The sequence below is a fragment of the Leptonychotes weddellii genome, chromosome 16, assembly GCF_054177405.1.
Source record: "Leptonychotes weddellii isolate Sample4059 chromosome 16, ASM5417740v2, whole genome shotgun sequence".
Taxonomy (NCBI): domain Eukaryota; kingdom Metazoa; phylum Chordata; class Mammalia; order Carnivora; family Phocidae; genus Leptonychotes; species Leptonychotes weddellii.
In genome coordinates, this window is record NC_138384.1 from 11,182,770 (window position 1) to 11,204,088 (window position 21,319).

Genomic DNA, 21,319 nt, shown 5'->3' on the forward strand with positions numbered 1-21,319 from the left:
ACTCCTTTTTATGGCCGAATACTCTTCCATTGTACGGCCGTAACACATTTTGTTTAACGGTTCATTCACTGGTGGACATTTTGGGCTGGCTGTTGTGAATAAGGCATAAATGAACATGTGTGTACATGTACTTCTTTGAGTACTTGTTTTCACTTCTTTTGGGTATATACTTGGGAGTGAAATTGCAGGGTCATATGCTAAGTCTGTGTTTCTCTTTTTGAGGAAGGACCAGACTGTTTTCTACAGTAGCTGAACAGTTTTATAGTCCTTCCAGCAATGGATGAAGGTTCCGGTTTCTCTACATCCTCATCAGAATTGTTGTTTTCTGGTTTTTTTTCTTTAATTTTTATTTTTTAAAATATTTTACTTATTTATTTGAGAGAGAGAGGGCGTGCAAGAGAGCACAAGCAAGGGGGAGGAGCAGAGGGAGAGGGAGAAACAGACTCCCTGCTGAGCAGGGAGCCCGACACAGGGGCCGATCCCAGGACTCCGAGATCACAGCCCGAACCCAAGGCAGACGCTCAACTGAGCCACCCAGGCGCCCCTTTTTTCTTTAATTTTTAAATTACAGCCATCCTAGGGGTGCCTGGGTGGCTCAGCTGGTTAGGCGACTGCCTTCGGCTCAGGTCATGATCCTGGAGTCCCAGGATCGAGTCCCGCATCGGGCTCCCTGCTCGGCAGGGAGTCTGCTTCTCCCTCTGACCCTCCCCCTCTCATGCTCTCTCTCTCTCTCATTGTCGCTCTCAAATAAATAAATAAAATCTTAAAAAAAAAAAATAAAAAATAAATTACAGCCATCCTAGTGAGTATAAAATGGTATCTCACTATGGTTTTGATTCGCATTTCCCTAGTGACTAAAGATGTTGAGCATCTTTTCATGTGCCCATTGGCCACTTGTAGACCTTTTTTAGAGAAATGTCTATTCAAGTCCGTTGCTCATTTTGGAATTGGGTTGTATGTCTTTTTGCTGCCGAGTTGTCAGAGTTCTTTATATATTCTTGATACTAGACTTTTGTCAGAGATACGATTTTTTTTAAAGGTTTTATTTATTTATTTTAGACAGGGAGAGGAGCAGAGGGAGAGGGACAAGCAAACTCCCTGCTGAGCACAGAGCCCAACGCAGGTTTAGAATTGGAAACTGGCATTTCTGGTAATATATGGATATTAATGTACTTGCATCTTATGTATCAGTTCAGAAATTATTCGATACCTTTTAGTAATTAGACGGTTATCGTTTTTATTCACTTTTGGTGTTTTTCATAAGCTCATGATATTTAAATATTTTGCTGGCTTGTTGTTTCTTTTAGTGAAATGCAGCTTTTTCCTTTCCTCCTTTCCCTATTGTAGTGTGGTTTCTTCTGGCCGGTTTTTCCTGTGTCTTTTTACTTAAGCCTTTAAGAAATTTAGTATAGGCATATTTCAAGGAATCTTGTATAATTTTGCCTCCTAGGACACCCCTTTGGTGTTAGTTCTGTTTTCTTTCTTGTGCATATGTGTTTTTAAAGTGTGGTAGAAGGACTCCAGGCATTTGATAGGTGGGAAATTTGCGCTAAAAACATCTAGTGTGACAGCAGCTGGAGAGATGGGTGTGTGACCTTCCGCGTTAGGATGTGGTCCTTCTGTCGGCCAGGGGACATCTCTATAACCCATCACTCACGTGCTCAGTAGTGGGTCTGTAGCTTCAGTGTAGCTGTCTGTACCTGTTCAGGGTGGGTTCACTTTGGTTTTTTGTGTTTTTTTTAAAGATTTTATTTATTTATTTGACAGAGAGAGACACAGCGAGAGAGGGAACACAAGCAGGGGGAGTGGGAGAGGGAGAAGCAGGCCTCCCACGGAGCAGGGAGCCCGATGCGGGGCTCGATCCCAGGACCCTGGGATCATGACCTGAGCCAAAGGCAGACGCTTAACGACTGAGCCCCGCAGGCACCCCAGGGTGGGTTCACTTTGAAGACAGCACTAACCTTTAAGGACCTGGGTACTGAGCTGAGGTTGGCTCAGATGCTAAGCATACTCACGTCTGATGGCGTGGTAAGGAAGTCAGTGTGTAGGATCTCTGCCATGCACGTTGGTTTCTCCATGGCTTCCTCTTCTCAGCCCTAGGCAGATTGCAGTGAGAGCATGTGTTCTCATGTGCTCCTGGCTGCCTTCTTTCCCTTGTTTCTTTTCAGAGTAACCAGCGCGTCGACCTTTATAAGTGGAAAGATGGCAGCGGGGAAGTTGGCACAACCTTACAAGGCCACACTCGGGTCATCAGGTAGGCACCAGCCCTCCCCAGCTCCTGGCCTGTCTCACTTTGTCAGCGTCCCGTGGGAAATGAAATGAAGACACCATCCTCCTTCCATGGCTTGACCCTCTGTGTTGCGTTGGCCGCGGGTGGCTGCGGGTCCTTCGCGTTCATGGTAGTGATGGCCCTCACAGCGAAGAGCAACCAGGATTTAGGAACCAGCATTCGTGTAACCGCTAACCCTGATCCCAGGAGACACTCAGACAGGTACAGCCCAGTCTGGAGTGAAGGATTAGAGCCGATCTTTGCTGTAGGAGGGAGACACAGTTCTGCCAGCAGAATCGCTTCGCTCACAGTCGGCAGTGCCCGGGAGTACCGACGGTGGGATGCAGCCCTTTGCTCTTTCTCCAGCAGCTGTGGGGCACCACACAGAGCTCCTGCAGCAGAGTCTGTTATCCAGCTGCCTGGTCGCCTCCTGCCTGTGGCCTTGGCCTCTGGAGTGTCCCTTGATCCATCCTGTCCTTAGGTCACTATTTCTGGCTGGGGAATACTCCTCCTGGGAAGTAGCAAGCAGGGAATGCAGGAGTGGGGACGCTGACCCAGGAAGTGCTGGGAAAGGCTAGACCCCCTGCCTGTGTTAATTGCGTAGGAACTGCCTTTCTAGGAGGGAGGACCTGGGTAGGGAGGACTTGCCTGTCTTGAAAGCTACATGGCAATGTGGCAGGTTGCCACTGCTTTAAGAGATGTTGGTTTTACTCAAGGGACCTGTGGTTGAATCTGATTTAGAGAATGGTAAGTCAAAAATTACTTCGTGTTTTTGCTCTGTGTGTGTGTGTGTGTGTGTGTGTGTGTGTGTGTGAAGTTAAATCTTCCATTGCTTTTTTGGGAGCAGGTGGCCGTATAGCTGGTGATGACAGGGGGAAGGACCTGAAAGTTTCCTTTGAAGCTCAGTTAAGTCTTGTTCATTCCCAAAGAAGTTTGGAGATTGCCGCCCTAAGTCATGTTAAGGAGTCCCATGAATGGTGACTTCTCTGAAGCCACAAGAAACCAAATCTGCTGGTGCTTTGGAACGGGACTCTGAGCTCTGAGCTTTTTCTCTTCGTTATTGTTCTGTTTATTTCTCCTGTTCCCAGCGACTTGGACTGGGCCGTGTTTGAGCCAGATCTCCTGGTTACCAGCTCCGTGGACACCTACATCTACATTTGGGATATCAAGTAAGAACAATTAAAAGGCCAAACCACCAGGTTGTGGGATGATCTAGGACCTTTGTTTTAGAGATCAGGGATCTTAGTGTGGTTTCCCCTCGATGCAGACTCTGAGTTGAGGATACATGGCAAGCACATTGTTTAGGAGGTGACAGAAATGCTGGTGGGGGATGGAGAAGAGAGACAGGACTGGGAAGGCTACAGGTAGGGGGCGTGTTATCCACTGTAGGTACCACTGTGAACAAGTGGCGCTTATTCCTACTGGGGACTGCTAGGTGCTAGTGCAGAACTCCCTCCTCAGAGGTGTCCCACCCTCGAGGGCTAAGGAAGTGGGGGTGCCATCCTCTGTCAGTCATTGGTTGAAGCCTGCCCCCTGGGACCTCCCTTCCCTGGCACCTTGGGCCCGTCACAGAGGTGTGCAAAGCAGGCCTCAGCAAGCAGGGGAATCCCTCTGGCAGAGAAACAGAGGTGCTGGTGTTTGGAAGTCAGGCGGAAGTTTAACTGAAGTGACAGGTGACAGTGGGGGGGGGTTGATGGGTACAGACACACATTGCTACAGCAGGCAGTGAGTGCTCGAAGGCCCATCTGCTTTGCTCTTGGTGAGGCTTCCATCCCCCGCCGGTAAGCGCCACTGAGAGCCACCTCTCAGGGTTACTCCTCCTGGAAGTGACGAGCGAAGGAGCACCCGGCCCAGGGCCTGGCCTGTCGTAAGTTCTTTTTTTTTTTAAAGGTTTTATTTATTTATTTGACAGAGAGAGAGACACAGCGAGAGCGGGAACACAAGCAGGGGGAATGGGAGAGGGAGAAGCAGGCTTCCCTCAGAGCAGGGAGCCCGATGCGGGGCTCGATCCCAGGACCCCGGGATCATGACCTGAGCTGAAGGCAGACGCTTAACGACTGAGCCACCCAGGCGCCCCCTGTCGTAAGTTCTTAATGAACATCTGTTCCCTTCTCCCTTCGTAGAGCAAAGTTCCCTTTGCCGTAACAATTTGAGGGGACTAACCAGGGGGTATAGTCCGTAGAGTCCCCCAGATGGGACCCCCTCCCCTCAGCAGACTGCTCTGCTCCCAAATGGCAGTGGCTCTGGGATGATTTACTCAGAGGTGGGCAGACCAGGGAAAGGGAGACCGCGAGTCAGGGTGTGCGCAGCTGACTTCACCTGCATCCCGCTCGCGTTAATGCTTCGTTGGTGATTCGTCTCACGGCAGCGCCGAGCTGGGAAGGGGCACAAAATCTGGGGGAAATGGAACGGGGCTGCTCTTAAATAAGCAAAACCCCAGGGGGACGACTGGGTGGCTCACTTGGTTAAGAGTCTGCCGCTTCTCCCTCTGCCTGCCGCTCCCCCTGCTTGTGTTCTCTCTCTCTCTGACAAATAAATAAATAAAATCTTTAAAACAAACAACAACAACAAAAAACCCCACAAAACTTCAGGGAGCTACGAGGCTAGGTTAGAGTATTCCTCATTGATGTGAAATAATTGTTTTCATAATTTAAGGATTAAGGGACACTGAACAGATGATTCCTTTTCAGGTTTTCTGGATAGTAAGCGTGAGCCGCAGATTGGCCATCCGGTCCTCCTAGCTCTGCGTGGATCCCCAGTTCTGTCACGTTACCATTTCGTGGAGAAGTTGCCCTCCGGCCTTGTAGTGAACCCAGGAGTCTCTCTCTCTGAGAGTCTTCCGTTCTATCCAGCAGTAGGGTTTTGTTTTTGTTTTTAATTGTGGTCAAAAAAACCCAAAACATAAAATTTACCATCTTCACCATTTTTTAAAAAAGATTTTATTTATTTACTTATTTAGAGAGCAGGGGGAGAGGGAAAAGGGAGAGAGAGAGAAAATCTCAAGCAGGCTCCACACCCAGCTCAGAGCCCAACGCAGGGTTCTGTATCATGACCCTGAGATCGTGACCTGAGCCGAAATCAAGAGTCGGTCGCTCAACTGATGGAGCCCCTCAGCGCCCCCATCTTCACCATCTTTAAGTGTACAGTTCAGTAAAATATATTCACCTTGTTGCCCGACAGATCCCCAGAACTTTCTCATCTTACAAAGCTAAAACTACTCATTATGCACCTTCCCACTTTCTGTTTCTGTGGATTTGACTACTTGAGATACTTCATACAAGTGGAAGGGAAATCATGCAATATTTGTCTTTTTGTGACCGACTTATCTCACTTAACGTAATGTCCTCAAGGTCCATCCATGTTGTACCATATGCGACAGGATTTCCTTCCATCTCCAGGCTGAATAATATTCCCTTGTATGTATAGACCACATTCTGTTTATCCATTCATCTGTCGATGGACCCTTGGGCTGCTTCCACCTCCTAGCGACTGCGAATGTGAGGGTAGCTTTTTACTTCAGCTCTGAAGTGCTGCTGGGAAGGTCCTTGCAGAGTTAAGCCTCCATGACGGTCACTTCGTTGCCACCAGGAGAAATGGCACCAGGAAGGGATTCTTTTGGCTTCCTCCACCCCTGCATCAGGGTCATGCAGGCCATGCCGAATCATGTAGTTTGCTTTCTGTGGCTCCAACTGTGTGATTTGAAATTCAGCCTCAGTCTCATTTGAAGGAGCTGAGGAGGTTTGTCCCTGAAGGGAGATAGGCCTCTCTTTACACTTGTTTTTAAGGCCCTCACGTTCCCTCTGAACTCTAAGCACCCACTGAAAGGGGAGTGGAGAACTGTGTGCAGAGGGTAGAAAGTCCCAGGTGGATGGTGGCCTACGGATCGGGCATTTGATCTCTGACTTTTCTATTCCAGAGACACAAGGAAGCCCACAGTTGCGCTGTCTGCTGTAGGTGAGTATTTGTTCCCCGCCTCGGCTCAGTTCCTTCCTTCCATCCCTTCTCTCACGGGGACTGCCCCTGCCCCAGTCCCCGGTTCAGCTGGGTGGGATTTTAGGTCTCAGAAGTTAGAGTCAGGAGTGCTAAGCATGGTCAGGAACTTATTTTAGGATTCAAGGACAGGAGCCAAAATGGTTTGTTTTTAAACTTTTTATTGTGGAAAATTTCAAACGTGTATGAAAGTAGAAGAAGATGAAATTGCTTTATGTTCACGATCGAGCTTCAACAACTGTCACTGTCCAGCCAGTTTTATTTATTTCATCTTTACCTCTTCCCACTCCCAACTCCCATCTCTTTTGGAATGATTTTGAAGGGGTGCCTGGGTGGCTCAGTCGGTTAAGCATCTGACTTTTGATCTCAGCTCAGGTCTTGATCTCAGGGTCGTGAGTTCAAGCCTCACGTTGGGCATGAAGCCTACTTAAAAAAACAAAAAGGAATTATTTTGAAGCATGTCCTGGGTGTCATATCATTTCCTCAACAAATATTTCAGTAAGTGATACTTACACAAGAGAAGAATCCTGTAAGAAAATATGATCACGATACCATAAACGGACCTAAAAATGTTAACAGTGGGTCTTTAATACCAAATATTTAAGCGATATTCAAATTTCCCTAATCTCAGTTGTTGTTGTTTTACAAATTATTTAAGTCAAAATCCAAATAAAAAACATACTTATAAGTGGTTGATATATTTCTCATCTTTTACAATTGGTAGGTTTCTTCTCCCTCTCCTTTTTTGGTTTATTTTTCTTTTCCTGAGGTTTATTTATTGAAGAAACCAGGTTGTTTGTCCTGTGGTTTCTCCATAATCTAGATTATGCCGATTGTGTCCCCATGTTGTCATTTAATGTGGATGTGCTGAAACTTTGAAATTACTTTCTGGTCCCCCTGTTTTCATTGCTCAGTTGGAATTGACTGTTTTTAGAATTCTGCTTTGGGGCTGTTATGGGATATTTATGGAGAGTAAAATTTGGACATAGAACTGGTATATCTTACAGTGATGAAGCCCAGTCATCAGTATTGTGTTTTGAAGATTTATTTATTTATTTTTGGAAAGAGAGAGAGAGAGAGAAAGAGTGGGGGGAAGCAGGGGAAGAGGGAGAGAATCCAAGCAGACTGCACTGAGCACACCCAACTCTGGGTTCGATCTCACGATCCCGAGATCATGACCTGAGCTGAAATCAAGAGTTGGTGGCTTAACCGACTGAGCCACACAGGTGCCCGTCTGTATTGTATTTTGGCATCCTTGTTAAAAATGTCCATTGTCTGTCTCTTAAATCCTGCTCCTTTGTATGTTTTTGGTACATTTGAATTCACATTTGGTGTTTGCTCCAAAATGATTACATGATTCTTCCTTTTTCTCTCACATCTCCATGCCTCATCATTTAAAGACATTGAGCATCACGACTGTATTAAGCAGGTGGATTATCTGTTCTGGGCAGTTAGGGACCATGTCTGTTTTGTTCAGTGCTGTAGACCAAGGTCAGACCACCTGTCTGACCCGGGGAAATGCTCTGTAAATGTTTGTTAAATGGCGGTGGGGATCAAGCATCTGTGCCTCTGGGCTAAGTGTTTAAATAAATCTGTTGCTCTGCCCCTCACCTCCTGCCTTACTCCCGCCACCTTGGCTTTTAGGCACTTATGACCTGAGACACATGATGGCCCACAGACATGGTTGCAGAGGACATCCAACTGAATGAAATACAAATGGTCTGTAAATGCCTCAGTTACCTCCCTGGGATTCTGTTGCTTCTACTTAGAGGTTTCTAAGTTAGGCTGGTCGTAGAGGAGCTATAAAAAGAAAGACAGTTCTTTTTTTCAGCCCACTTGCTCTGATTACTTTCTCTTCTGTTGTAAGTCCTCTAAAGAAGAGAGGTGGGAGACTTCTTTTTTGCACCTCAGTGAGATTTCTCAGCAGTAGCACAGCTGCCCTGGGAGAAAAGAGGCAAGTGAGAGGCTGTGGATTTGGTAAGCTGCTTGATCTACCATTCCCTGAAGGTGCAACCTTGGCCAGTTGTTTATGGCGTTGTTTCTGCCTTTGGGGTAGGAAGAAGTAAGAGCCTGTGTGTACTTCAGAGTATTCTCTGTCTGAGAACACCAAAGGTCTGGGAACTCTGTTTGACTCTGTTGTCACGATCCTAGTAGATTGAATTAGGGGGTTTCCTTCCCTTTGGAAGGCTTCATGGTCTGATGGACCCCACACTGGGGAAAGTATGTTTCTTTTGGAAGTCTTTGAGTAACCTGTCTTGAGGAACTGGGGCAGGCTCTTCCTACTCCCTTTCTCCTCTAGCTGATACCCTTTCTTGCAAACAAACTGGGTCTCCTACACTAGCTTCCTCCTTTAGGGGTCTCCACCATTCATTCCTAGGTGACTTAAGATGCCCTGTGTCTCAAGCAAAAAAACACAACAAACAAACAAATACCCTCACCAGAACCAAGCAACGGTAACTTCTGGGTCTTAACTCCATTTCCTGTTAGATTCTGAGTCCTTGCTGTGTCAGTCCCACTCTACACTTCTTGGATCGGGTTGCCTTCCATAGCCCTGGGTCCACGACGATGGCCCCAGTAATAAACACCCACCCAAAGGGAGAAATATGTGTGGCCTGAGCAAGGACAAGAAGAGATGGGAAGGAGAGCCATTGTGTTGTTCTGGTTTAACTTAATTAACTTGGTTATTTTTAAGAGCTAGAAGTGCTGATATGTCCTAGATTTCCACAGGTCTCAGCCCCTCTGGCATCTTGTGCTATGTCTCCTCTCACATAGCTCCCTCGTTACTGTTGTTACCTCTTTGTGTTGGCAGAGTGGGGAAAGGACTCAGTTCACAGTGCGGGGCACGTTCTGTTTCCTGACTTAATACAGGGCCGGTGGCCACGTGCAGCCACTGTTGGGAGGAGAGAGTCCAGGAGGGAAATGGTGCACAGATCCTTCTGAGGGCAGAATTGGGCAATACGGGGGCTTATTCTTTAGCTGAGGTTCAGGAACCTTTCTTTCTCCAAGGTTGCCCTCCTAAATAGGTAAGAAAGTGAGTGAGTCAGTGGGAAGGAGCAGGCATTGAGCTGAGGCTCTTCTGAGTGGGAGCACCAGGCTGATCGCTGGGGATGATGAAGAGCCAGGCTGTGTGATGGGCAGTCAGTTACCAACTACAGAGCCATGTTGAGCTGCTGCTCGTGAGAAACCATGTTTCCCTGCTGATTCTGTGTGGAGGTAACCTGTAGAGTTTTTTCCTAAGTGAGACTGTTTCCTCAATTAGCTGACTCTGATCCTGTTCCGATGTGTTAATTCATTTATTTTTTGGCCTCATTTTCTCTTTAACGGTGGAGCTGGTGTAGTCGTAGAAACCTGAAGGGTTCTGTTTGCCTTCAGCTGGAACTCATTATCCAGCCGCCCTGGATGTTCTCTACTCTGGTGCCAGGGGGGTTGAGGGCAGTCACTTTCTTCCCCTGATTTTTCTTTGCAGCTGGTGCCTCACAGGTCAAATGGAATAAAAAGAATGCTAATTGCCTTGCCACCAGTCATGATGGGGATGTGCGGATATGGGACAAACGGGTGAGTAATCTCTTCCCTCCCACCCCAGTGGGTCTTTAGTTGCTCCCAGGGGGTGTGAGGAGGATGCTGTGAGTAGCAGGACTCATCTTGAGAGGCCAGGGTGCCCTGTGCACTGCGGCAAATTGCCATCTTAAGATCACAGTACCAGAAGACATTTGCTTCCTGATCAAATTGATGTTGAAGGAAGATAGAGAATATTATGATCAGTGGTTAAGAAAATGGACTGGGCCTGACCTAAGTTAGAGCCCCACTTCGCTATCTCCTAATTATGATATCAGCTGAGCCACTACACTTCTCCGAGCCTCAGTTACCTTATCTTCAAAACGAAGATAATGATAGTGAGTATGTCATTGAGGAGGTCAAGCCCGGGGACCAGACACTATTCTAGAATGGTCAGCAGGCTTCTTATCCCTGCCCCAGATTGCAGAGCGCAAACTGGTTGTTCTAGGACATATTCCGTCCTGGGTATTTCTGGTATAAATCACCGAGGCAAGGTACTTAGGGTCCTCAAATCCTCCCTTAGACATCCAGCTGTCCCCTCAGCCTCACAAGAGCCTGCAGAGCATATATTCTTCCTTCACAGCCCGTGTAACTGATGGGCACAGAAGAGGTGCAGGGTCCTGGGCTGCCACCGCCACGGAGAGTCTTTTGAGAGTTTGGTTTGTTGGCATCAGTGAGAACAGTGATGCGGGCAAAGGCTCCCCCATACCCCCATGCCCCATACCCGACTGGCAGTCGACTTTGTAAGATCTGGGGTGTCTACTGCTTCCTGCTTTCTGAAACTGGAGGCTAGAGTTCCTCAGCTTCTGTGGGACGTACGCACTTTCAGTCTTCCTGAAACTATCAGCCCGGGTGCTCTCACCTCTTAGCATGGCTTCTGGCAGCCCCGTCCCTTCCCTGTGGCAGGGAAGTTGGTCAGACATTTGGGCAGAGGAGAAGGAAATGAAGCAGGGATGGGGAGTCTGCTGGATTGGGTGCCACATTCTGCTAGGGAAGCATGTGCTGGCTGAAGCCCTCTGCCTTACGTGGCTCTTGGGTGAGAAGGTGATTTTGTAAGTAGGGGTTAGACAGGTACGTCTTCTATGTGTTAGTATTTGTCTCTGTCGCTTAGTCCTGTCTCGTAATAGCCATTCTCCCCTCTCTTCATTTCTTAAAGTGGCGATTGGTTTTGTTCCTTTCATCACTAGCATAGCATTTAAATATAGTAAATGGTTTAAATAAAATACTTGGTTAGTTTGTCGTGCATACAGACTTGCTTTAGACTGTTTTCAGGCCATAGGCAAAAATAAACCATTTGGTATCTAGCCATAAATCCTATCAGGACTTGTCTTCCAAACTAGTATTGGAAAACCAGTAGTGTTCCTTATCTTGCAGAAACAGACGTCAAACTATTCCTCCCTAGTCTTCCAGTTGGTCCATGAGAATCCTGACTTCCCTCAGCAATTCTATCTGTTTTGTTTAAAGGGTTTTAACTTTTTTTTTTTTGCTCTTAATACTTACAGCTTTTGCTCAGATGGATTATAAAACTCGTAGGTCATATTTTTACTTCTCTGGCACTTTCCAGTGTCAAGTAGTACTGATGACACCAAGCATCAGAGGCTTAAAAAAGTACAGTATTGGTGGCGAGGTTGGATTTCATTCAAACACCCCAGTGACAAATCGTAGTAACATTTACTACATGTTTATTATGCACAGACATTGTTCTAAGAACTCTCTTTATAACTAGTCTTTAAAGTAAGTGCTATCTTTATCCCCATTCTACAGATGAGTAAACTGAGGCTTTGTTTGTTGTTGGGATTTGAACTCAGGGAGGCTGGTTCTGAAGACTGATCTTAACCTCATAGACCAACGCTGATTATAGAAGTAATAGATGCTCTTTGTAGAAAATGTAGAAGGGAAAATAAAAAACATTTATAGGCCCATTACCCAGAGACAAATGCTAACATTTTGGTGTTTTCTTTTCTTGTGCTTTTTAAAAAACATGGTTTATCCTATCACATACATGGTCTTGCATACTTTTTCCATTTAATAGCATTTTCCCTGTGCTATAATCCCTAAGTCCAACATTTAGTGGCTATATCATATTATGTCAGGTAGCCGCACTATAATTGACTCTAAAATTTAATTATTCCCCATTTACTGTTGTTTCTAGTTTTCTGGTGTTCCAAATAACATCAAGATGAACCTCTTTTGTTATCTAAAGCTTTTTGTGAAATTTCAGTATTCTCTTAAGAAGGGAAAATTTTAAGTTGCTTGATAAAAATTGTCTAAGTTTTTTGCCAAAAGGTTGTACTATTTTGTATAAACACCAGCAGTGACAAATGTAGCCTTGCCAGCATTGAGTATTATTTACAAGTATCTTCTAATTTGATAGCTTAGTAAAATCTGACTTTAATGTATATTTCTGCGGTTTCCTCCCGAGTTTGCTTGTTTTATATAAGCTTATTAGTCATGTCTAGTTATCTTCTGTGATCTGTGATGTGTGTTCATCCTCTTTGGGGGTCTTGGTGCTCGATTACTTTAAGATTGGTGGTTTTACATCCAGTCTCGAGGTGAGGTCTGTTCGAACGTCACAGCCCCTCTTCTTGGGTGATAGGGAGGAAGGGGAGCAGGGATTGCAGACCGCACTGCTCAGGAAAGGAGCACCCACTACCCTGTATCCTTCATTAAAGCCATGCCTGGGGCTGGAGCGGGACGAAATCAGGTTCACAGGCCCGAATACAGAGCATGCGTGAAGGAGGGTTGGCGAAGTCTTTCTCTGTTTTGTTTTTTTAAACAAAACAAAGTGGAGTTTCTTAAGGATAGAGACAGGGTCTGGTAGTGTGTTTGTGTCCCCATCCAGTCCCCAGCAGACTGTTCCATGGTAGACACTCAGGGAGTTCTTTCTAACTTAACAACACTCAGTGCCCATCCTGTTGTAGAAACCCAGCACGGCAGTGGAGTATCTCGCAGCCCACCTCTCCAAAATCCACGGCCTGGACTGGCACCCAGACATTGAGCACGTTCTTGCTACCTCCAGTCAGGACAACTCTGTCAAGGTGAGTGACCCCCGGGGACAGTTGGGGGAGCTGTGTGTGGGAGGCATCAGATTTTGTAGCAGCACTTTGCTGGGAAGGAAAGCTGCACTAAGCACAGTGTGTGTGTGCGGTAGGGGTGCTGGGCAAGTAAGCGGGGTTGCGTGGGCCAGTAGGAACGATGGAGTAGCATATCTCTGATGGGGCTCCTGGGATTTGCTCAGAGTGTTTTCTTCTTTCCCTTCGTGAAGGGAAGTCAGAGACTAAACCATTTAGAAAGGAGAAGTTTATTTGCCAAGAAGTTGCCAGGAAGTGAGATTTCAGGAAAAAAAACAACGCCAAACCAAACCAGATATATCAGTAAAGGAAAAAAGCCCACAAAATTGTTAAGGTTACCAAGTTTATGATTAGTCTCCCTGGGGTGGAAAACTAGCAATTTTCTCACATCATTATCATATCTGCAAAAGTTAGGACATCGTCATTCAGCATTGCTAAAGTCAGGGATAGAGTTGTTTTACTAGAGATTCTCTCTAACTTACAGGAAATGCTCCAGGGTTTCTGTTGTTTCCGTGACCCTATTATTTTTGGTTTATCTCAGAGCACAGCATTTCTTGTTGTTTGTTTTTCCTGTCCTGATTCTGGGATGTGGTGCCTTTAGAAGGATGCAGGGCACAGGGCCAGCCTCATTCCACAGGCCCTCCTTGTGGTCGGGTCCCTGTCTGAAAGGACAGAGATTTGACCACAGAAGTTTGCTTAGCAATTTTGTGATTCAGCATCATTAACGTAATGCTTTGTTTACACGGGCACATGGACAATGTCATTTTTTGGTATGGTGAGCAAAACTAGAATCATAACACTAAGGCCTGAAAAGTTAACTTCTGTCTTGAGCTTTGTAAATCCCTTAGGGTTGTCATTTACTTTTATGTGCCAGAGTGGGTTTTTTTGGTCTGTTTTGGGTTTGGGTTTTTGTCACCTTGTCATCCAAGTTCAGAACCCAGAAACCATCCAATTCCCCTCCTCCTCTTTCCTCAAGTTTGTCACTGTTCAGTGACATCTTTACCACCTGTGAGGCTGGATTCCATGGGTATTCAAGCAATAGACCAGTTTCCACAGGTGAGACTCAGTCCTTGTTCCTTACTTGTAGGCTGAGCTTATGAATTAAATGAGACTTTAAAAAAAATTTTTTTTTAAAAGATTTTTTTGATTTATTTGATAGAAACAGCGAGAGAGGGAGCACAAGCAGGAGGAGTGGGAGAGAGAGAAGCAGGCTTCCTGCTGAGCAGGGAGCCCGATGTAGGGCTTGATCCTAGGACCCTGGGATCATGACCTGAGCCGAAGGCAGACGCTTAACGACTGAGCCACCCAGGCGCCCCGAGACTTTTGACATGGTTATTTAATTTATTTCACTGTATCCTGGTGGAAGGAAGACAGTTTTTATTGAATGTATATAAATAGCATAATTGTAAAAAGTGAAGCAGTTTTAGAGGCACTTTGCATAATATTCACCCATCATTTTTAGTTATTTGTAGATCAGGATCAGTATGTCATTTTTTCCTGCATAATCATTTTCTTAAGTTTACCTGATGATAGGTTAGCTTATAATTTGTAGTAATACATTTTTGTTATATTTTTATTTTCTGAATTGAAGGGGTACGCTGGAACAAGATACCATTGAATGAATGTTTCACCTGAGTTTATAAATTATTAAACTGTGAAACTGTTGAATTGAGGGTTAGAGCTAGATCGAGAAGAAAGAAAAGGATTTTTCTTATATGGCTATTAAAAATAGACCATTAACCACAATGAGATGAATTCATACCAGTTTAATGATTTTTTTTTCCCCCTGATCTTGGGTTAAGCAGTCAATTTTACAACACTGCCTTCTTCTAGACGAAGAGTCCTGGAAATCCAGACACAGTTCCTTGGTCCATCCCGACATCTGTGTCTGCCCGTGGGTCAAGGTCAGCCTTCCCGAGTCCTGTACCCACGAGGCTGTTCAAGAACCTGGTTCTTTCTTGCCTGAGGCTCCTCTGGTATTTCTTCAGAAGCCTTCCTTTCTGGTCTGTAGCTTGTAGCGAAGGCCTTTTGGCAGGGAAGAGAAAAGCAGAAATTACCTATGGACGAGAGGACGGCATGGCTGTTCTGGTTCTTACGGTGACCAGTGTGTCAGGTTGAAACAGACTGAAGTCATTCACATGCAGCATATAATCATTTCATAAGACTGGCAGTTGTTGCCTTGAGCATAAGACCATGTTATGAAGTGAGTGAGGCCTTGCTCAAATCCCCAGGGTCCTCTAATTTGTCCCATAATTATATGTTATAATTATATGGTATAATGCTCACCAATCGAGCATATTTAAATCTGGAAACAAATCTTTTTAAAGGATCGATTTTGTTAACAGTTATCGTGACAGTCTGTAAATAAGCATGAAAAGGACCCAATTGCTGGAATATATTCATAGTACTAATAGTTTACCTGTATGTAATTAACTTAGGGAGGTTGAACTTTTTATTTGCTAGTTTTTCACATTGGTAGACTTGATAATAGGAAGACATTCACAAAGTGTTGATCTAATTAAGAGTCTGGAGAGTGCCAAGCCGACCTCGTGATTTCTAGTTTCCCTTCTTTTGTAAGTTGAGGGAGCAAGTTATAGTTTTCCCTGTAGCCATCGAGGGAAACCCAGAAGAAGTTTAGATGGAAAACACATCTTAGGGGCGCCTGGGTGGCTCAGTCGTTAGGCATCTGCCTTCGGCTCAGGTCATGATCCCAGGATCCTGGGATCGAGCCCCGCATCAGGCTCCTTGCTCAGTGGGGAGCCTGCTTCTCCCTCTCCCACTCCTTCTGCTTGTGTTCCCTCTCTCGCTGTCTCTCTGTCTGTCAAATAAATAAAATCTTAAAAAAAAAAGAAAACACATCTTAACAATTTTATTATTTTGAATATAGAGTCTGAATTTGGCAAAAAGAGAGTTGTCAGAAGAAACAAGAATTACCTCATGTGATCCCTTTATAGTCACACCCTCCTCCAACCCCTAACTTTTAGCAGCCACTAATATGTTCTCCATCACTGTAGTTTGAGGTCATTAATTTTTTTTTTTGAGATTTAAAAATTTTTTTTATTAGAGAGTACAAGCAGGGGGAATGGCAGGCAGAGGCAGAGGGAGAGGGAGAAGCAGGCTCCCCGCCAAGCAAGGAGCCCAATGTGGGGCTCAGTCCCAGGACCCCGGGATCATGACCTGAGCCGAAGGCAGACGCTTAACCGTCTGAGCCACCCAGGCGCCCCAAGAAGGTCATTTAAATGGAATGATTCAGGATTCAGGATGTAACTTTCTGAGTTGGCTTCTTTCACTCAGGATAGCACCTTCAAGATTCATCCAAGGTGTTTTAAGAATCGATAGATGATATATTTTTAGTTGGCGAATAGTAATCCACTGTATGAATATGCTACAGTTTATTATCTGTTGACCTGTTGAAGAACATTGATTGGGCTGTCAGCACTTTTTGATGATTGTGAATAGAGCTGCTATAAACATTCACGTATAGATTTTCCTGTGAATGGAACTTTCCAGTTTTCCAGGACAAATAGGAGTTGGGATCACTGGGTCAATGGTATATGCATGTTTAACTTCTTAAGAAACTGCCAAACTGTCATCTATTTTTGAAAATAATTTCTTAATACTGGAATAGTTCAGAGTTTCAGTCTTGGGCCTCCTGCCTTTGGTGTTCTACCATTTTCTGCTTCATGACAAATGCTCAGGCTCTAAGTATAGTCGTGTCTCTTCCTTAAAAGCACAGGCGTCTCTAAGGCAGAGTGTGTTGGGCTCACTCTGCATTCTGGAGCCTCACGTTCCGCACGGTCAGTGGCGGAGCGGGTGAGTGTGTACGTGAGTGCATTGGTGGCCAAACAGCCACCTCTTTCCTGTGTGACCTTGGGCAAGTTAGATTGTTTAGTATTTTAGCTTCTACTTTTGAGAAAGAACTGAATGACACCCATTATTTGGTTGTCGCAAAGATTAAATGGGATAAAAAAACCTAAAGCTCTCAACTCTGTCTGGAATGCAGTAAGAAGTCAGCACATCGGCTGTCTTTAGTCGTTACTTTGCCCTGCGTGATGTAAGTGACACAGGGTGAAAGCTTGTCACTCTGACCTTTCACCTGCAGGCCCGTTTAATGGGCTGACCCTGATCTGCCCTGAGGGCTGGTCCTGGTGAGGTTGGGAAATTCTCCTATAATGTTGATATATGGGAAAGGTTTTGTGTGTCTGCCCCTCTCCCCTGGCTAGGAGGGCTGCCGGGAACACACTGAGGACAGAGAGTGAAGGTACCGCAGGCTGCGCTTATTTCAATTGCAGAGTTTTTTAATGGCATTTATTTCACATATTATCCTGTTTTCTTTCTTCCAGTTCTGGGATTACCGCCAGCCTCGGAAATACCTCAGTATTCTCCCTTGCCAGGTGCCTGTCTGGAAGGCCAGATACACTGTGAGTGGGATACCCCACCTCCTGCTGGGGAGCTTCACCTTAGTGTTCCAGACATGGGGGCCAAGGGCCCTCTTCTCTTATTTTCTTTGTGAGGCAGTTTTCTCTTTCTGTCTTGGCTGAGGGGTGGGGCAAAGGCGGTCATGACGGCATAAATGCTGGTATGTATTTAAAAACTTGCTCTTGGAATGTTGGGGAAGAATCTGCGGGAGAGTTGCTGACCATAGACTGGGAGGCCGGGGCGCATGCAGGTGGTCACTAATGGCAGGGGAAGGGGGAGAGGTGGCGCCAGAGGGTTGTGGGGCTTGCGGTCAGTAGATCGTGGTGGAAAGAAATCTGGCTTTAGATTCAGAAGACCTGGGTTTTGGGTCCGTCCGTGCCTTTGAATTTTTTCCCAAGATTCACTGAGAAGTAATTGACGTGTAACATTGTATAAGTTCAAGATGTACACTTATTTCACTTAGCATAATGCCTTCAACCCCACCCATGTTGTGGCACATGATGGGATTTCCTTCTTTCTTGTGGCTGAATAATCCATTGTGTGTGTGTGTGTGTGTGGTGTGTGTGTGTGGTGTAAGATACATATTCTTTATCTGTTCATCCATTGATGGGCACTTGATTGTTTCCATATTTGCAGTGAGCCATTTAATATTTGTGTGGCCTTGGGCAAGCTGCTGGATGCTCTTGAACAATACTTTCCTCCTCTGTAGCATATGAATATAATTTTTACCAGGCCTTCCTTTTTATTATTGTGATAAAATTTACCGTTTTAAAGTATGCTGTTCGGTGGCATTTAGCACACGCACAATATGTCTTTCCTTTTGAAAAATGGTATGTGAAAGTGCTTTAGAAACCATAAAATGCTACAGATAGAGGGGATAGGCTATTAGTCTTTCAGCAATTTTCCCATTGTCACATTGATAGCTTCTGATCAGAGATAATATACTTTCTTCAGTGTCAGCTTGAAAGGGAGTACAGGGATGAATAAAGCTGCCTTTATGCATTAGGCTGTCACCCTGAGGTGCTGTGGAACATAGAAGATAATTTAGGTATTAAATGCCTTTTGCATCTGGGAGCGCTTGTCAAGAAATCAGACATTGTTCTTATGAATTAGAATTCTTCTCTGGATTAATATGTTTACTTTAAAAAATAAACAGCGAAGTCCAGGAGTGCTGCCAGGAGGGAAAGTGAAGATAAATGTGCTTTTAGGTGACTGTGGTTTATTCCTTCCAGAACAGAGTCTGATTATCTACCAAATGGGCCCCCTTAGCTACCTAGCAGATTAGGTGTCGATAAGTAAAACGTGTCAGTCCTGAAACTGGAGGGTTTCCCTCTGAATAGCTGTAGTTTTGGGGGCCGTGGGAAGGTGATGCTTCATGTAGATGCTGTGCTTCTGGTGCATTTCCACATGGCAAGAACTCTGCTCGCTGCTCTGGGGTTTTCCCCAGTGTGTCTTGCATACTCGTTCTGGATGTGAAACAGTGTGTTCTGTTCAGAGCCATTTGCTTATTTTAGAATTTAAAGTTCTCCAAGTATTTGGCTTAGCTTTATTTTTTACTCGCTTTGGTCCCTTCCATGCACAGAAAAAGGGAATAAATGCAAAAGAAAAGTAGATGTGATGGTTAACTTATGGTATTTGGAAAACATTTCCCCAGATGGGTTGGGGCCTTCCATCATCTCATTTATGTTAGTTAGGAAAGCATTCCAACTTTGGTAATTCAAGATTCAGCTGACTCTCCCTGGAATAACCACCTGCTTTTCCCTTTCCTGCCGTAGCCTTTCAGCAATGGACTGGTGACTGTGATGGTCCCCCAGCTGCGGAGGGAAAATAGTCTCCTCTTGTGGAACGTCTTTGACTTGAACACCCCAGTCCACACGTTTGTGGGCCACGATGATGTGGTGCTGGAGTTCCAGTGGAGGAAACAGAAGGAGGGTGAGTGAGTGGGAGCCTGATTTCCTTCTGAGCCATGTTCCACAGACGCTCCAGTAAGGTTGGCCATGTGGTCCAGTGCAGAGGATGCAGACCCCTCAGCTCTGGGCTTGAGGAATGGGAGAGTCAGGGAGACCGCCACCTACCCACTGTAGACGGGTAAAGGGGTGTGTGTCTGTGGCTTGTCTCCCAAGCTCCCGCCTCTTCTCAGGTTCAGTATCATCTCTCACCTGCATGGAAGAGATCTGTAAGAGATGGAGACTTGCTGTTGGATCATCTCTAGGGCTGAAAAACTCTGGGGTCACAGTCCTCAGAAGCCTGGCGTTTGCTCCTTGCCACTCTGGGGAGGAAGGAGACCTGAGGTCATCATTAGCACCGCCCCCCACCACGTATGCCTAGTTCCCTTCACAATGCACAGTGGTCTTTTATCTCCCACTTCCTTGAAGATGGGTTTGACCGCATGTCTTGCTTTGGTCATGAGACATGAACAGAGTGATACGATCTCTTCTGGGTTGAAGCATTAGTGGCCATTGTACAATTACACGCTCTCTTTGCTTCTGCCACCACAACTGGCAAAACTCCAGCTGGAGCTGTGCCCGTGAGCAAGATGTCCTTGCTTAATCCTCTGAGATTTGGGGATTGTTTGTTGTTGCAGCTTCAGCTAGCCAGCCCTCACTAATGCAGGGTCAAGTGTAATGGAGTCAGAAGCCCTCGGCCTCGGCTGCTCCACCAGCTCACCATGCAAACTTAGTTGCAGCCTCTCTTTTCCTGAGATCTTATTGTCACGATCTCTAAAGCTTTTACAGAACAGAAGTATATTTCTTGGTCTTTCCATATTATGGAAGGAAAGCCAGGCAGGGGAGTGGTGTGACCTGTCCAGGGTCCCAGGAAAGGTCTCGGGTAGACCTGGGATTATAGCACTCATCTTATTCCGGCTTATTTATGACCTTCGCAAGCCTTTCTTCCAGGATAGTTTTTGAAGGGACTCTTTTGATCATCCTCTTAATTTTCTCATCTTTATTTCCCGAATATCCCTGCTTCTAGGAACGTGAGGCTGCTTGGTCTTTATCCCATCAATTTGCATGCATGACTTTGACTTTCAACTTCCTTTCTTGCATTTTGCCATAGTAAACAGATGAAGTTGTTTCCTCATAGTCTAGCAGGGAGAGGTTGGCCTGTAGTTCTGGCTTGAAACAAAGTTTTTGGCAACCCGTTTTCAGTTATCTGTGTCATCTGTGAGCTGGCAGGCTGAATGGTGTACATGGGGGCCATCTAGTCAGTAGTGAGATTTTGAGTGCAAGTTACAGGTGTTTCTTCAAATTCTTTTTATTGTAAAGTGTATCATCTCTCTAGAAAATTGCATAAAACCTGTACAATCTTACAAATTTTGAAGTGAAAATCTATGTAACTACCACCACGGGCTAGAAAGGGAACATTGCTTGAGCCCCAGATCACAGTCCTTTTCCTTCCCTAGAAGGAAACGCTGTCCTAATAATTATGAGAGTGATTTCTGTTGTTACTTTTATAGTTTTGCCACCGTTTATGCATCCCTCGAAATAGTTTCAGCTCGCTTGTTGGACCTTTTGTAAATGTAATCCTCCTGCACGTATTCTTGTATTTTACTTCTTTTTCAACCACTGCTGCTCCATTTTATTTTACTTCCATGGCTTCTTAGTCAGTTTTTACTGGATCACCTCAAGCTTTGACTTGGGTTCTCACTGTGGTGCCGGAGCTCTTAGAGTGCTAGCAAGAGAATTGGGATGTCGTGGCCAAGGGAAGGGGATGCTTCATGAAGGAAGCTCCAGTCACTGGTTTCAGATGTTGCTGAAGGATCAAGGTGCAGAGTAAGAGGAAAGCACTTAGTGGTACAAATAGGAAGCTATGTGATCATTAAGAGACGAGTTCCAGAAGCAGATTGCGGATAGAAGCCGGATCGTAAGGCAACATGAACAGAGGCAGCAGGAACTGGTTTTGTGGATGAAGTCGCCTTCACAGGCAAGGAGCAGACTAAGTAGATCTTAGAGCTGCTGCCCTCTCTGTCTGAGGGCAAGAAGAGGGTGCAAGAGAGGCAGTATGTGGGAAAGCA

General features: G+C 45.4%; 1 protein-coding gene and 1 non-coding gene across 8 annotated transcripts in view; both read left to right on the top strand.

The window, feature by feature from the left end:
- Window positions 1–21,319, top strand: part of WDR59 (WD repeat domain 59) — an 81,024-nt gene that overhangs the window by 19,816 nt on the left and 39,889 nt on the right. For all 7 annotated transcript variants that reach the window (XM_081807361.1, XM_081807363.1, XM_081807362.1 and 4 more), the window contains exons 4-10: window positions 2,169–2,254; window positions 3,358–3,438; window positions 6,186–6,223; window positions 9,726–9,814; window positions 12,736–12,852; window positions 17,229–17,306; window positions 19,080–19,236. In XM_081807361.1, the coding sequence (XP_081663487.1) occupies window positions 2,169–2,254; window positions 3,358–3,438; window positions 6,186–6,223; window positions 9,726–9,814; window positions 12,736–12,852; window positions 17,229–17,306; window positions 19,080–19,236 (646 nt within the window). The remainder of the gene's footprint in view (window positions 1–2,168; window positions 2,255–3,357; window positions 3,439–6,185; window positions 6,224–9,725; window positions 9,815–12,735; window positions 12,853–17,228; window positions 17,307–19,079; window positions 19,237–21,319) is intronic.
- TRNAK-UUU (transfer RNA lysine (anticodon UUU)) lies at window positions 6,586–6,676 on the top strand. The gene is given in 2 exon segments: window positions 6,586–6,622; window positions 6,630–6,676. It is a non-coding gene; the product is annotated as a tRNA-Lys (tRNA).